This window comes from Equus quagga, chromosome 1 (genome assembly GCF_021613505.1).
Source record: "Equus quagga isolate Etosha38 chromosome 1, UCLA_HA_Equagga_1.0, whole genome shotgun sequence".
Lineage (NCBI taxonomy): Eukaryota > Metazoa > Chordata > Mammalia > Perissodactyla > Equidae > Equus > Equus quagga.
In genome coordinates, this window is record NC_060267.1 from 39,982,412 (window position 1) to 39,998,364 (window position 15,953).

At 37.6% G+C, this 15,953-nt stretch overlaps 2 protein-coding genes across 2 annotated transcripts in view; one reads left to right on the forward strand and one right to left on the reverse strand.

The window, feature by feature from the left end:
• Positions 1-268: 268 nt before the first annotated feature.
• CAPZA3 (capping actin protein of muscle Z-line subunit alpha 3) lies at positions 269-1,165 on the reverse strand. The gene has a single exon (XM_046655367.1). The coding sequence runs from the start codon at positions 1,163-1,165 to the stop codon at positions 269-271; it is 897 nt and encodes a 298-aa protein (XP_046511323.1).
• Positions 1,166-3,130: 1,965 nt separating this feature from the next.
• PLCZ1 (phospholipase C zeta 1) overlaps positions 3,131-15,953 on the forward strand; it is a 39,117-nt gene continuing 26,294 nt past the window's right edge. Inside the window, exons 1-2 of the mRNA XM_046666377.1 lie at positions 3,131-3,247; positions 14,665-14,896. Of these exons, the coding sequence (XP_046522333.1) occupies positions 3,137-3,247; positions 14,665-14,896 (343 nt within the window). The 5' untranslated portion in view covers positions 3,131-3,136. The remainder of the gene's footprint in view (positions 3,248-14,664; positions 14,897-15,953) is intronic.

The window sequence follows — 15,953 nt, forward strand, 5'->3', positions numbered from 1 at the left end:
AGGGTGCCACATTTTATAAAGCTATTTTAGGTTCTAATAAATGCGTCTGGCTTTATGAAGATCACTACCATGAAACACATTTCCATCACCTTTTTTATGCCTTATTGGCAAATATTCCCTGAGTAGAATTACTTGCTACACTCTTCCCTAATTTAAACTTGCGTTTTCAAGTTCTAGGTCTCTCTAGTGGCTTCTCAACGTTAGGAAAATAACCACTCCCCAGAAATACAACTAAATGAGGTCAAGACAATTACCAGGAGCAAATCGTTTATATTATGCAGTTGCATAACACACTTTTTGAATAAATGACATATCCTAGTTCAGGATACATCACCAGATTCAAGTCAGAGAGTATCCGCTGCCAGTCGATAAGAGTGCGGGTCACTGGAAGATCTCTTCGTAGAATTTTTCTCAGGACGTCATTCGATAGCTCCTGTAATTCTTCAGATACTGCAGCTTGAAATTTACTTTCTTGCTCTTCCACAAGCCTTGAAAAATGTATAGCCAGTTGAGCTTGGTTAACTATTTCCAAGCTTTCTTTCAGGTCCTTGGAGATGACAATATGTAAGTTGACATACTGGAAGAAGTGAGCTTGCACAAAAATTCTTCCTGTCACTTGGGTTAGAAATGGATGTATCTGGAAAATCCACTTAGATTGCCAAAGGCCATTCCAGCAATCTGTTCCATAATTGTGATTCTCAATGCAAGCTATCAAGAACTCCTTACTTTTCACAGTTTTTCTCAGCACGTTGCAATTTCCTTGTGGATAGTGCTCATGCACATACAGCTTTAAGGCGCACAGGACAACATTTCTCAGGTATTCCGTCTCATTCCGAAAGATACCATGACTTTGGATGTCTTTTAACTGGTTTTGAAGCAGATTGAATCTGAAAGAAAGTTTGCTTTGATAGTCAAAAAATCGGTAGTCGCCCACTACATTGTGATGAGACAAGAGGACTGGATTTCCATCGATGAAGAGTGGTACAGAATATTTTTGGCAGTGCTGGTGGCCTGCACACTCACCTTGATAGTGCATAAGTTTTTCATCACGGACAAGCAGACAGAGATCATCAAAGGCATTTAAAAATTCCCCTGGAGGAGCCTGTATTAACAGTCTGCGAACTACTCTTTCTTTCTCTTTCCTACTCAGAATCTTAAGTGACATGTTTGGTTGCAGCAGAAGCAAAGCTTCTGAAATAAATAGTGTTCAAAGGATGAGAAAACATTCCATGAGACACCTTTCCCATCAAGGTGTTAAACGTTCAAGCTTAAGATTACTGTGTCTAGCCATGAAAACTAGTTGTCTGGCAGGCTCTGAGTCTCCTGATGAAGTCATAAAGAAGCTTTCTCTATGAAGTGTGGAACTTTCAATGATATCACAATGGGTGTTCAGACCAAAAGAAAAATATGACGGTCACCTGACAGCGTGGTGCCCAGCCAACCAGCTATGTGCATTTTGAAGATTTTAAGAACTTAGCTTCCTGAACAGCCTTCTTCAAAAGTGGTGTGTCCATGTGTGCTTTATATGTTGTGAGAGATCTAGAGAGGCAGCCCAGAGTTTCTAGAGAGTCTATGGCAGCACTTTGGACCTTGAGGGGCCATGGTGGCATTGATTTGTACTCAGACCCTCAGAATGGCTGCCTAGCTGCCCCAAACCCACTGGAAGTATGTTATGCTGAAAGGTTTGAGGGGTTTAAACAAAATAGCAAAAATAGGATGAGATATGATGGCAGTTTATGGAAAAAATGCCAGACAGCAAGGGATGCTGCACTTATAAGCATTGTAGGTTTGAAGATGGTCAGAATATAAACAATAAGCCTGAAAGTTTCAAGGGCGGTAGAGCACAGGGACCATATCTTGCGTGTGGTTTCTATGGGATTTAAATTCGAGCTAACTCCAAAGAACAAAGACAACAAACAACCTGTGTGTTCTCTGCTTTCTCTCTAGAAAAGCAACAGCCGATGACGATCAAGAAATTCCCTTCCTACAAAGGGGTAAAGTTAATTACATTTGGAACCCATGACAACACCGAAAGAGGAGAGACTTCTAAGCAAGGAGAAACGGAACAGCAGGTCATGAAAATATGGAGAACAAATATCCACTCAGAAAGCCTTTCTATTCCTCTTCTTCTTTTTTCGATTTAGCTCCTTCTCTTGCGTCTCTTCTCAACTTTTCTTTTGAGGAGTGCTAAACTTAAGTTTCTCTCATTTAAGTATAAACGGCTTCCTTCTATATCTGTCCTGAGGTTTTCTGAGTTTTCCTGGCTTCCTGTGTCTTTTTCTTCTATGAACATGAGCTTTGCCCTATTAAGTCATAGCCATTCAATTTAAGGGCTTCTCGTTAGTTCTAGCAATCTGACATCGAGTGGATTTTTGAAGAATTTTTACCAGTACTTTTCATAATTTCATAATATTGTCATATTAATTCTTCTCAACCTCCATTTTTAAAACTGAAGTGTCCTAATTTTTGTAGTTTATCTGTATATAATATGTAACCTTGATTATTTTAGTTTTCTCTCTCATGCCCAGTGTTTGCTCACCATGGCATTTTTAACCCTTTTTGATGGTGCTTAAAATGTTGCTTTTATGGTCACGTGTATAGCTGGACATTTGGTTAATGGAGTGGTAGTAATATCAGACAATAAATAGGTTACTATGTATTGAACACTCACCAACAGAAGCTGTGTTCAATGATATATTATGAACTCATTCAATGCTCTCATCTTTACCAGGTATTAATTTGCCCACTTTTCAGATAAGGAAACTGAAGCTGAGAAATCTTAAGTGACAGGGAGATAAGTCCACCTACCTCCCAATTCCAGGCCTTCAGGCAATAGACTATATTTCCCAAGTAATAACTTGAGTTCTCAACATTGGTTGTTATTCTTTTCCTGTAGTTTCTATTGTGTTACTCTTTTTCATACCTTTATTACAGATTGGTACTTACTTAATCTTGTTTTAGATACTATTTATCACAGAACTGTCTCTTCATTTAAGCACGAGATAGACTTTCCTTTAAAAATAAAAACATTAAGCTGAAGAGAGATCAAATATTTCTTTAGGTATATTAAATACTAATAACTTTCTGTGAGAATTTCCTTAACTGCTTTTTTTGTGCTCATACGTGGTTTTTGTCGATGATTCGGGATGACTTTAGAGGTGGAAAGATTAACCTAGAAAAAACTCAGAAATTACTTGAAAAATTAAATATTCGGTGCAATTATATTCATGTGAAAAGTATTTTTAAGGTGAGATGATATCCGCCCCCTGCCTGTCCCACCCTTGGAAGGACTTAATCCCATAGAGGGAAATGTCGATAGCTACTTGGATGCTCTCTGCAGAAAATACATATGAAAAATTAGTCTTTTAAGAATTAAATGGGGGGATGACCCAGTGGCCAAGTGGTTAAGTTCTCATACTCAGTTTCAGTGGCCTGGGATTTCGCCAGTTCGGATCCTGGGCGCGGACATGGCACCACTAATCAGGCCATGCTGAGGCGGAGTCCCACATAGCACAACCTAAAGGACCACAAGTAGAACATACAACTATGTACTGGGGGGTCTTTGGGGAGAAGAAGAAGAAGAACAAAAAAGAAGATTGGCAACTAATGTTAGCTCAGGTGCCAATCCTTAGGGAAAAAAAAGAATTAGAGGCTTTAACTATGCTAAACAAACATAATCAAGATGGAGAGAATTTAGGGAGGAAGTGAAATGAGCTGTTGATAAAATTTGAAATAATACTAGGTTATTAGTTTAGAACAGTCTGCTGAGTATCCAGGAATTTTCACATCAAATTAGAACTGGTCACACTTAGATCAAAATCATATAAATGATGAAATGGTGAATGGATTGGATGTTAGCGATTTATAGAAGGAATGGGTAATCTTGAGAAAAATTGTATTTTACTCATCTCAAAGTAGAAAATCATGCCAAAAGTTCTTTATTTAAAGAAGAGCTAATAGGAAGGGAACCTGGCTCAATTCTGCCCTAGAGGACAGAGGGAAAGATCATGAATAAAACAAGAAAAAGCCACGTGTTTAGCTGGATTTTGGACTAGGAAGATGACAAATTTCTTGGCAAATCAGGCAAGAATACTAGACTGGCCAATTTAGATAGTAAGGAAGCTAGAGATCCTGAATATAATTTTGTTTTTTGAAAATGAGTAGCCAGATAACACAATCTGTGTTGAAATTGTTACCACTAACACAAACTAGGAAGCTTGTGTTACCTTACTTGCAGGCTAACCAGTTACCCTGATAGATTTCGTGGATGTTGGCAGAAGCAGGTTTCCAGTTCAGAAGGGAAAGACAGCTTGTTACTCATAAAAATAGCAATTGCCAGAGTATTAGCATTTTGATGCCATTTCTCCAAGCCCCACTTTCCAAAGTGTGCTGTAAGGAGGGCTAGGTGACACATGCACAAGCAGCGGTTACATTACCGGAGAGCAACCTCAAGCTTAAGGAATCCAGATCTTTTATTGGCATAAGCCTGTCTGATCTTTGCCGTGGCCAGTGTCCTTATCTTTATCATAGACAGTGAGCAAACCTTCTTCTCTGGAGGGAGGTACTATCTCCTCATTAGGCAAACATCCTTGAAAAGCTAGTCCTGAAGAAAGGCATTGGTGCCTCTTCAGAAATGTGCAGAAACGTAGGAGACCGTGGAGAATTGCCTCCCAACAAGCACTCTTCTCGATAAGATTTAACCCCCTCACGTTTACAAACCACAAAGAGGAAGTTCAAAAAAGAAAAGCGGTGCTTCTCAGGAGACTGCAGTAAAAGGCAGACATTTCAGAGCTGTTTCTATGAATTCAAGTAGCGGATGCTGCCATCAGCTATCAGAATTTTCTTCAGTTCATGTCTAATGTCACACCTGAAGAACACAAGTTTTTGTGAAAGACCTTTACATACAGAATTTTCCCCCACTGGTATCGCCCAAAGGGAGAAACAGCTATGTGCTTTCTAGTTTAATAAAATTCACGGTCAACACAATATATAGATAGACATAAATTAAATCTGTATCAAATGTGAAATATTGTGAATCTTATTCAGTGATTGTCAGGTTGCTTTGAGTTATCTGCATGATAGAGATATCTGTTTAAAATGCACTTGAGTAAAATGCATGCCATATTTAAAATGCTCCACAGTTAGAATAAGTGAAGAAATAGCTCATTAATTGAAATTTACGATTACTTGGACATAGCAGGGTCAAAGGTCTACTCCATTTAGCAAAACCTTTTTGGAGTGGCTATGAAAATAATGTTAATTATAAAAATTAGAGGCACAGAGGTTGCTTAGAATACTTCAAAAACCTCTTTAAAATGACCTCAAATACTTTGAAGCATATATTACATATAAACAAGGCTGACGATCATGATAAACCATTTTTATATACTAAAATATTTCCGCTAGGCCCTCTAGTAGATAACACTTTGTTGCCTTAGGCTAAATTTCTGTATGTGCATTAAAATGTTGGTTAAATAGAATACTTAGGGAAGGTGTATTGGTCAACTGAATTTTCTGGCTAGCTGAAGATTAAGCTTCTAAAACATCCTAATCTTTTACCTCAACTTTGTTGCTAATCTTTCCACATTTCCTGGATCTACTTTTTAGCCAGAATAAATAAAATGAATCACAACGAATCTTATTTTGGTGACCAAAATCTTCCAGTGTCGCAGGGCTGTTGTTATTGGCAAGCTCAAATGGGCATGGAGACTCTTCACTCTACGAGATCCTAGCTGTGTAGTGCTTGGCAAGTCAGAAATCTCTCTGAGCAAACGTCTTAATCTGCAGGATGGGGATACTAATATAGTTGTCTTGCAGAATTGTTCTGGATATTAAATAAGATACTATTTGTGGATGTATCTAGTACCAGTCTTGGCAAAAGTAGGCATCAATAAGCATTAGTTGAAGCCACATCAATCACAATTGTTCAAAAAATATAGAAAATTGCATTACAGTTATTTATTTCTTAAGAAGCTGACATAAATTCTGACATGAATTTATTTTCTTACAAGGTAAATGTTTTATTATGAAATTTGAAGAAAGAACACATAACTTTATAGCCATGGCAAAATATTTTAAACTTTATATTACAAAATTAATTATTGTCATGAGTTGAGTAGCAATTCTCTGATTTTTTTAATCCCTTTATTAAAAAATATTTATTTCATTTATTATCTTTAATCTGTAACATGTAAGATATTTTGTAGCAAATATTATGTGTCATTTCAATATACATAGCTAGTCTTAGATCACACTCTAATTGTTTGTTGAGTATGAAATAGTATACTTTTTCATTTCAAGAATTTGTATATATATATATATATTTTTTTTTTTTTGCTGAGGAAGATTTGCACTGAGCTAACATCTGTGGCCAATCTGCCTCTTTTTGCTTGAAGAAGATTGTCGCTGAGCTAACATCTGTGCCAATCTTCCTCTATTTTGTATGTGGGTTGCTGCCACAGCTTGGCCTCTGACGAGTGGTGTAGGTTTGCATCCAGGATCCGAACCCGGGCTGCCAAAGCAGAGCATGCCAAACTTAACCACTAGGCCATGGGGCCAGCTCCAAGAATTTATATTCTTATAGGACTTACTTGAAATCTTCAAATTCTGTATGTAGTTCACAATCATTATTAATCCTACAGTATGTGCATAGCACTCTGTTAGAAACTGTGCATTGTAAAAAGCGAATAAAGTGTTGTCTCTCTCATAAGGAGGAAAAGAAATGTAGAAATTGCAATTTTATAAGCGGATTATAATAAATCTCATAGGTAATTCTAACAGAGAATTTGAGAAGACAGAGACTCTAACTTGGGCTTTTATGAAAGATGCCATGGTGGCTTTCTTGCTGGGCCTAGAGGAAGGAGAAGCCATATATACAGAGTACAGTGCAAGAAGTGCTTGGGGAATAAAAGGTAATCCCTCATGACCTGAGTAGACAATGCATGAAGGTGAGACATAGCTGCAGGTGCCAGTTATGACCAGGTGATAGAAATCCTGAAGGGTAGGCCTTGGAATTTGGATTTACTTTTGTAGGCAACAGGTAGCCATTGAAATTTTTTGAGTAGGGAAATATTGCATATTTTAGGATAAATCTGGCAGCAGTGTAGAATGGGTTGGAAGTTAAAAGGCAGAGGAATGAGGTAGAATATTTCTCTGTTGCCTCTGCCCTACAAATCTGCAACTTGGGTCAATTCAGCCACTTATATTTTCGTTTGGGTGTTCCTTTAGTTTCTGATTTCCTACCTTAGTTGGTCCTCCACAGTCTAAGCTTATTTTTAATCTTATCTGAAATAGCACCATATCGTCTTCTAAATGTTACTTTCTCTCTTTTAGCAGATAAACAGAAAGAAACCTTTACATTTCTTTCTGCACTTCTTCAATGATCCATTGCAATAACATTTGCCTTCACAACTATCTCGAACTCCTCTTCATTTCTAAAATGCTAAATCCAATGGTTAGCCTCTCTGTACATTTTATTTGTCTTTCTTTTTTTTAAGCTTCCACCTATTTTAACTTTTATGACATCACTCTCTTCTAGTTTTCTTTTAAAATTTCTGATCATTCCTTTTACGTCTATCCTGCCATCATCCCTTCTACTACTCTCCTCTTAAAGTTGAGTTCTTCATTTTCTTTTTTTCTACTTTACAAACTCTTCCTGAGCAATCTTGTTGACTCTCTTTCTTTTTTCTCCCAGTTCTATTGAGGTATAATTGAGATATAACATTGTATTAATTTTAGGAGTACAACATGATGATTTGATATATGTATATGTTGTGAAATGATCATCACAATAAGTTTAGTAAACATCCATCGCCTCATATAGTTACAATTTTTTTTCTTGTAATGAGAACTTTTAAGACCACTCTTTTAGCAACTTTCGAGTATACAATGCCATATTGTTAACTTTAGTCACCAGGCTGTACATTACATCTTCAGAGCTTATCACGTAACTGGAAGTTTGTACCTTTTGACAATCTTCACCCATTTCCCCCACCCCCACCCCTTGCCTCTGACAACTACCAATCTGTTCTTTGTATCTGTGCATTTGTTTTTTTTAGGTTCCACAAATAAGTGACATCATACAGTATTTGTCTTTCTCTGTCTGACTTATTTCACTTGACATAATGCCCTCAAGGTCCACCCATGATGTCACAAACTACAGAAATTTCTTCTTTTTTTATGGCTGAATAATACACATCTTCTTTATCCACCTATCTATTGATGGACCCGTGGGTTGTTTCCATGCCTTGGCTGTTGTAAATAATGCTGCAATGAATATGGGGGTGCAGATATCTCTTGAAGATAACAATTTCATTTCCTTCAAATAAATACCAAGAAGTGGAATTGTTGGATGATATGGTAGTTCCATTTTTAATTTTTTAAGGAAACTGCATATTGTTTATGACCGTTATTCGAACTCTTTATCAGGTAAATCATTTGTCTCTGTTTCTTTAAGGTCTATTTTGGGGATTTTATCTTGTTATTTTTTTTGGAACACATTCCTTTGTTTCTTCATTGTCTTTTGCTCTCTGTGTTGGTTTCTGTGAGTTTGATGGGGAAGGCCACATCTCCCAGTCTTGAAGGAGAGGCCTTATGTAGGAGATGAATTTTATCATTGAGCCGCACCACATCCTAGCTCTTGTCTTTCAACCTTTGTGATTGTCAAAGCAGCCTACTTTATTCTTAGTGCCTCCCAGTCTTTGAGAGGGTGCCAAGGCCTATCAGTGTCCCAAGGGGGAGGATCTCAGTCAGCACCTACATGCAGGCCTTTGGAAGCCGGAACCTCAGGCAGCAGCTTGGAAAGTATGCAAATAGACTTCTCTCAGGGAAAGACTAGGAGATGAGTGTGTCTGTCCACCCCCTCTGCAGGAGCCCCAGGGGGGCCGCCAGCCAAGGACTTTCTGTTTGTCACAGGTCTGCTGAACCTGTGAGCACACGTTCCACTGGCCAACGGAGCCAGGCTATCAAGGGCTGTGTCCTCTGGGCAGCAGCTTGTGCGCACAAGCTCCCTCCAGGGAGACTCCACCAACCCAGAGCGAGGCAGAGGGACAGCACGAAGTCTCTGGAGAGAACTGTACTTAGCCCCTAGTTGTGTGTTAACCCTGAAGTCTGACTCTAGCTGCAGCCTCCAAGATACGCAAATAGGCCTTCTTGTGATAAAGACTGGGAGCTGGGTGCCTCTGCTGTCTCTGTGCTGAGCTGTTGGGGCACAGCCAATCAAGAACTGTTTCCTCGTTTGTAAGAGTCCTGTGGGACCCACAAACACAATCTCCATTTGCCACCAGAGCCAGGCAACCAAGGGGTTCACCCCAAGCGGCAGCTGCAAAAGCTGGGGCACCTGATATATGCACAGGCTTCTTTCAGGGAGATGCTGATGATCGGAGTGAGGCAGACAGAGAGCGTGAAGATGGCATCCACTAGCCTCCCCGCTCTCTGGGGAGGATTTCAGTAGGCCCCTAGATCTGTGTTGAATTAGAAGCGTGACTCTCAGGCTACAGTTTTAAGATAACCAAATAAGCCTCTTTCAGGGAAAAACTAGATGTTTCAGTCTGCTGCGTCTGTGCTGAGTGCTGGGAGCATAGCCACAACACGTCCTCCTGAACCATTAAGAACTCTTTGTTTACTCTAATGTTGTGGATCTTGTGGATGCAAGCCCCAGGTGGCTTTCAGAGCTAGGTGTTTTGGGGTCCTGTCTCTCAGGTGAAAGTCTTTAAAGTTGGGGCACTAGATGTTGGGTCCAAATCCTTTCCTCCTCAGGGAGAAGATGGGATTTGTGAGTTCCCTCCCCATTATATGGCACCATGCTGAGGGTGAAGTGTATGGAGAGATGGTGTCTCAGCCTCTCCTACCCATTTCCTCTGGGTGTTTTCTCATTTGCCTGATATGTAGGATTTGCTCAGCTAGTCTCTGGATTTCCTTCAGAGGGAATTGTTCCATATGTAGCTGCGGGTTTGGTGTGTTCGTGTGAGAAGGTGAGTTCCAGAGTCTCCTATGTCACCAGCTTATTGACTTTCAGTGGCTTCATTTACTACTTTATTGGGAACAGATGTCAAGTTTTCTATCCTAAACGACAGAGCCATATGCATGGTAGCATTTGTTCATCAAATGCCATATTCTAGGCACCTTATTAGGTTTTTGTATATATTATCTTAAACATTCAAGGAAGTCATTATTAGCCTCTTTTTACACATAAGGATATTGAGGATAAGAAGGTCAATATAATTTGTTCATATCTCATACCACTATAGGGACCCATGTCTGGGTCTGTCTGACTCCAAAATCCTTCTTGCATTTTCTTCTATAATATTCCAATCCCCCTTTCCAACCTGACCAATTGTCTACTGGCTGTCTCTGTTTGGATACTTCAAATTTAATATACTTAAAACGAAACTTATCTTTCCCTCCCAAACTGTCTATCTTCCTTTCTTTTCTTGGTGATGGCAGCTCTATTCTCTCAGTTAACCAAGCCAGAAAATGGAGGGATTCCCAGATTCTTCCTTTTACCTCACCTCCACATCAAATTTTTAAATCTTTTAAGGTCTATCTCATTCCTTTGCAAAGTCAATTGGTCTCCAACTACTTACTACTCAAAGTGTGGTCCTCAGACCAGCATCTTTTGCATCTCCTGGGAGCTTGTTAGAAATGTAGAATCTACACATATCGAAGCTGACTACATTTTTATAAGTCTCTTGGTGACTTATATGTATATTAAAGTGTGAGAAGTCCTACAAACTGGTTTCTTTGCTTTTAATCTCAACATCTGCCTTGTGTACAGCTGCCAGAGTGATCTTTCTAAAACAAAAATCTATATAATTTCTCTCATTAAAGCTCATCAGTAACTCCCCCTTGTTTGAGAATGAAATCTGAGAGTCTCACGTGGCATCCAAACGTCTCTAGGATGCAATTTTGACTTTAGCCTTTTTGTTCACCACAGCTTCACTAACATCCTCTGTGATCATTCTTGTTTCATACCTTCGTGTGTTTATTTACTCTGATCCCCACTGCTAGAATAAACCCTTCTCCTCCCCACTTTCAGGCAAACATCTTCCCTCTCATCATTGAAGGCTCAGCTCCAGGATCACCTTTTCTACAAAGACACCTTTTTTATCCTCTAAGGTGAATTGCCCAACTTTATTGTGTCCCTGGTCTATAAAGTTTCCATTATAACACTTCTATGTCTGCTTTCCTTTTCTAGACTATGAGCTCCTGGAGGGCGCTGCTAATGTGTTGCCTTTGCATCCTTATTACCCAATTTAGTTTCTGACTCATATATTTGCTTAGGAAGAAAGGGAAGAAGGAAAGGGAGAATAAAAACTTACAAAGCAGTTTAAATCAGTATGTCAGAGTCTGGGAAAAATGTTGCACATCCTGTCATTTCCTATAATATATTTTGAATACTTTGTTTTTTCAGAGACAATTTAAAAATGCTACATCTTATGTTAAAAGCAAATTCTGTGTTTTGATCAGTTTTCTCATGATATTTATTTTAAGGAACATTTCATCTTTTTACTAGCAGACTGAGCAATGGAAAATGGTGACAACATGGAAAGCTTTAATTCTGTTTTCTGAAAGTGTACTATTCTGAGTGACTATCAATAGAATTATTTTAATATGTTCTTTTATCCTCATATATTCAACTATTCATTTCAATGTATAATCACTAGGCTCCTGCTCTAGGGTAGGTCCAGGACTAGACATTGGGAATAAAAAGAAGAAAATATCTACCTTCATGGGGTTCATGAGGTTTTAAAGGGGATTCTAAGTCATATATAAACATTGAATGAGTTGTTTGGTAAAGTTCTTTTTGTAATGCCGCATAAAGAATAACCATGTAATGAACATATTTTTAAACAGAAGAAAAATGGCTTCATTACTTTTGTGTTGTACTTTTAAAGGATTAATATGTAACATTTCTAAAAGCTGTAGTATTCCCTGGAGCAGAGCCTGAGATTTGGCATATTTTCTGTACTATGTATTTAAAAGTATCTTTCCCTATTCTCCCCAGGTTTAGAGATACTTAGCTCCTTTTTACAATTAGGTACACGTAGTTCACCAGAGTCATAAAATTGCTTAGGTGAGGAGCAGTTCTGAATATCTCAGTACTGAGGATACAAGAAACAAATGACAAAATCCCTGTCTGAGGCAATTCTAGAAGGGATGTAGAAAAAAGGCTTTCATTCCAGTGTAATAAACCCTATGATAGAAGAAAGTGCAGTCTTATAAGAACCCAGAGGAGAGTATCTAATGTGGCCTGGGAGGACACACAGAGGGGCATGAAGAAAGACTTCTAGAGGACGTGACACTTTTTCAAGGATTAGTAGAAATTAGTAGGTTAAGAAGTAAAAGAAGGGTATTCTAGACAGAAGAAACAGCCTGTCCAATAGTAAGAGACAGCTTGGTATTTATACCTAATTCAGTATGAAAGTGTGGGGTGCAAGGAAGAAAAGGATAAGAGCAGAAACCATCAGAGATGTCTTCAAGGGCCTAGGCTGCGACACAGCATAATTTGGGTTCTATCCTTTAGATAATGAGACACACTGAGAATTTACGAGGAAGTTGAATTGATCAGATTTGCACTTTACACAATTTATTTCTGCATATATACTGTCAATATGTGTAATGATGTATTGACTTTTCTTTCCTCCCATTGCTTCTTGGTGTGGTTTTGGAGTTCAGATCCTGGTCTACCATGCCTGTGGGAGGGGGACAATTTACATGAGATTTTTGAGGATCAGTTTCTCCTTACAGAGGCGATATTCATACATTGGTACTCTAAGTTGTAAATGCTGTTATGTGCCTGGGTACTCAGATTTGAATCATTCTTGCTCAGTGCTTTCCTCTTCCTGCTTGCTCTGCTACTGATGCTCTGTTCATTAGGCCCCATGTTTTCTTCTCCAACATTACTTACTCATTGTTGCTTTTCTTTTCCTTCTCTGTTGCTACTAAAATTAGAGCTTCCCATCTTCAGTGATCCAGTTCTCATCTATTATGTGTGGGTTTTGTTTTTTGGTAATTTGATTAATTTTTAACACTGAATTTCCTTTGGGTTTGATCAATGATAGCAATTATTTGGATTTGTTGAATTTTGCTTTAATTTTACATCTCTAATTCTTTCTAGTGTCAGATGAAAACTTTGATCTTTTGGGAAAAGCAAAACAAAACAAGTTACCAGAGAACATAGTAGATGGTCAAGTTTATACCTTGCGTGAAAGTAATAAAACTTTCATTATTTAGTGAATAACGTATATTTTATTGTATACTGATATTCAGTAGGATTGCAATTTTTAATTTATACAATTTTATGTAACACATTTTTCAGGAATTACAGGCACACTTTGATTTTTATTGATTGCTTAAGATCTTATGACAAATCATGAGTGAAATGGGGCTAATGACGTGAGACAAGTAGACATAGATAAGACATAATAATACATTGATATTTAGAACTATCATTTATTGTATATCTCCAATCCTCACAGCAACCTGATGACATAGGAAGTCTTATCTATCCCCATTTTGAAGGTGAAGAATATGAAGCTGAGAATTTAATTTATATGTCCAAAGTCACACATACTTTGGAGCTAAGAATATAATGTCAGCTCTGTCTACAAATTGTCAGCTTTTTACCACAATACAGTGGGTCTTAAACACATGCTCCTTGTGCTCAAGCTGTTTACAATGGAATGGGAAAGTTAATAGATAAATAAATAGCTTCTTGAAATTAAATGTCCTTCTCAGATGCACTTCCTATGCCTTAGTTTTTATTTGTAAGTGATACTATAAATCTACTAGTCCTTCCACTCTCCCCAACTCCAGACATTTCTGACTTCTCTCCCTCATGCGTCTAAAATTTTAATGTGTTGAATCCTCTGAGTTCTTTCATCATTTCCCTGATCCCTGTTCTATAGTTCCTACTCATCGCCTCCCACCAGAGTTGCATCTTCTTTGTTCCCTTACCTGCAGTTCTCCATCTCTTCCAACTGGTAATGCACAATGAGTCAGACTAAACTTCTACTTTTACTAGTCATTTACCTACTCAGGATTTCACAGTGGTTCTGTTGTTTTTTCAGAACTGGACCCAGCCCATTTTCGTGTTTCTCATAAAGTTCAAACATGAATTTTCCAGAACAGCCAGGTAGATCCTTTTTTCTTGGCAGCTACCTTTTTTATCCCTGTCCCAAATCCTTCAAAGATTGTGCATATTCCACTTCCTCAAGATATCACATAGCTACGGCAGCTTCTGTGGTTTACAGTGATCTTGAACGTCTTTGATTTACCCTGACATTTACGGTGTGCGGGCTGCATCTTAGTGGTGTGGGAATACATATTGTCTGGCATAGTTTTAAGAAGGTACCGAAGTAGAATGAAATAGAAAAATGAAATGTGCAATTGAAAGACAACCTAGAATATGCATCTTCTCCCAAACCTCTTTGCAGTCCCACTGTGGCCACTGGATTTTAAGTGGTGAGGACCCACTGACTTTTTCTCAACTTCCGCATCATTTCACGCAGCTTTATATATTTTGCCTGAAATAAGAATCCAATATAAGATTTATCTTCTTTCAAATATAAGTTGCTATATATATTAAGCAAATACTCTAAGTTATTCATTTTGTGTGTTTTTCATATTCACAATGTAAGCCCACCAGTTATTTTTTTTTAGTAGGATAATGACAGGCTGAAGCAAGGAAAAATCACCATAGAAGAATTTAGATCAATTTATCGAATTATTGCACACAGAGAAGAAGTTACTGAGATCTTCAACACATATTCTGAAAATCGGAAGATTCTTTTGGAAAAAAATCTGGTCCAATTTTTGACGCAAGAGCAGTATTCAGTTGAGATGACTAAAACTATTGCCTCTGAGATCATTGAAAAATATGAGCCTATTGAAGAAGGTATGCTTGCTTTTCAAAATTTCATCAAGTATTTACACGCAAAGTATTTTTTATGAATTATAGCTATCAAATTCAAATTTTGGATGAGCCAAATTTCTTCTGGCTAATAGCAAATATTGGCAGTTTTGTTTTTGTTTTTTTATGGAATGTATATATACCTTTAGAAAGCTACATTGCATAACCATAGCATTCTTTCCTACTTCATTGTCCAGCTCCTTTCTTTTAACTGTTTCTGTGTATATCTCAAGTGTTCAGAGACAAGCTTAAGCATGGAAAACAAGATGAGATTCTGTTACAAGTACCGTATGGAATAAAATGTCTTGATATTTATCAATAAAATAAAAACCCTGTTATAGGCAGTTTCCCATTTTTATACACTATATAATTGAAAATATACATGAATATTAAAGTAGCTGAACAAAAACAATTCTAGGAAAGAAATAAAATATTGCAAAATCACTAATTTCTCCACTATCTAGATGCATAATGGTCTATAACATTTTATAAACATTTAAATATTTTTGCTTCTTCATTTTTCAATACAGACATCTGGTTTAAATTAAATGACTATTTAGGCTAATGATCTGTCATGTAATTTTTGATGTTTGTCCCATCATCCAATGGATAAAACACTTCAAATTTTTCACAAATCTTCATCTTTAAATAAAATAGACCTAATATCATAAAATTTCACCTAATTGCATAAAGCTCACTGTTAAAGCACAGTATTTAACCCTACAGAAATTAATAGGATAGCTCAAATTATTTTTTTAATAAGAAAGTTATGCAAGTCCAAGTTTTGCCTTTGAAAGTTGGTTTATGGCCACCAGTGTTTAACATATGATAATATGGGTTCTGAGAAAACCATACATATTCCTTCAGTGAGTCATATGTTCATAATATGTTCACAGTCATACTGTGGCTACCAAGTATGTTTCTAGGGGCTGGGGCTACAGTAGGGAACAAGACACCCTAGGTCATATTTTCCTGATGGGAGTTGGAGGGAGATTGATAGCAAATAATTAAATATATGAAAGGATAACTTCAGAGTGCTATC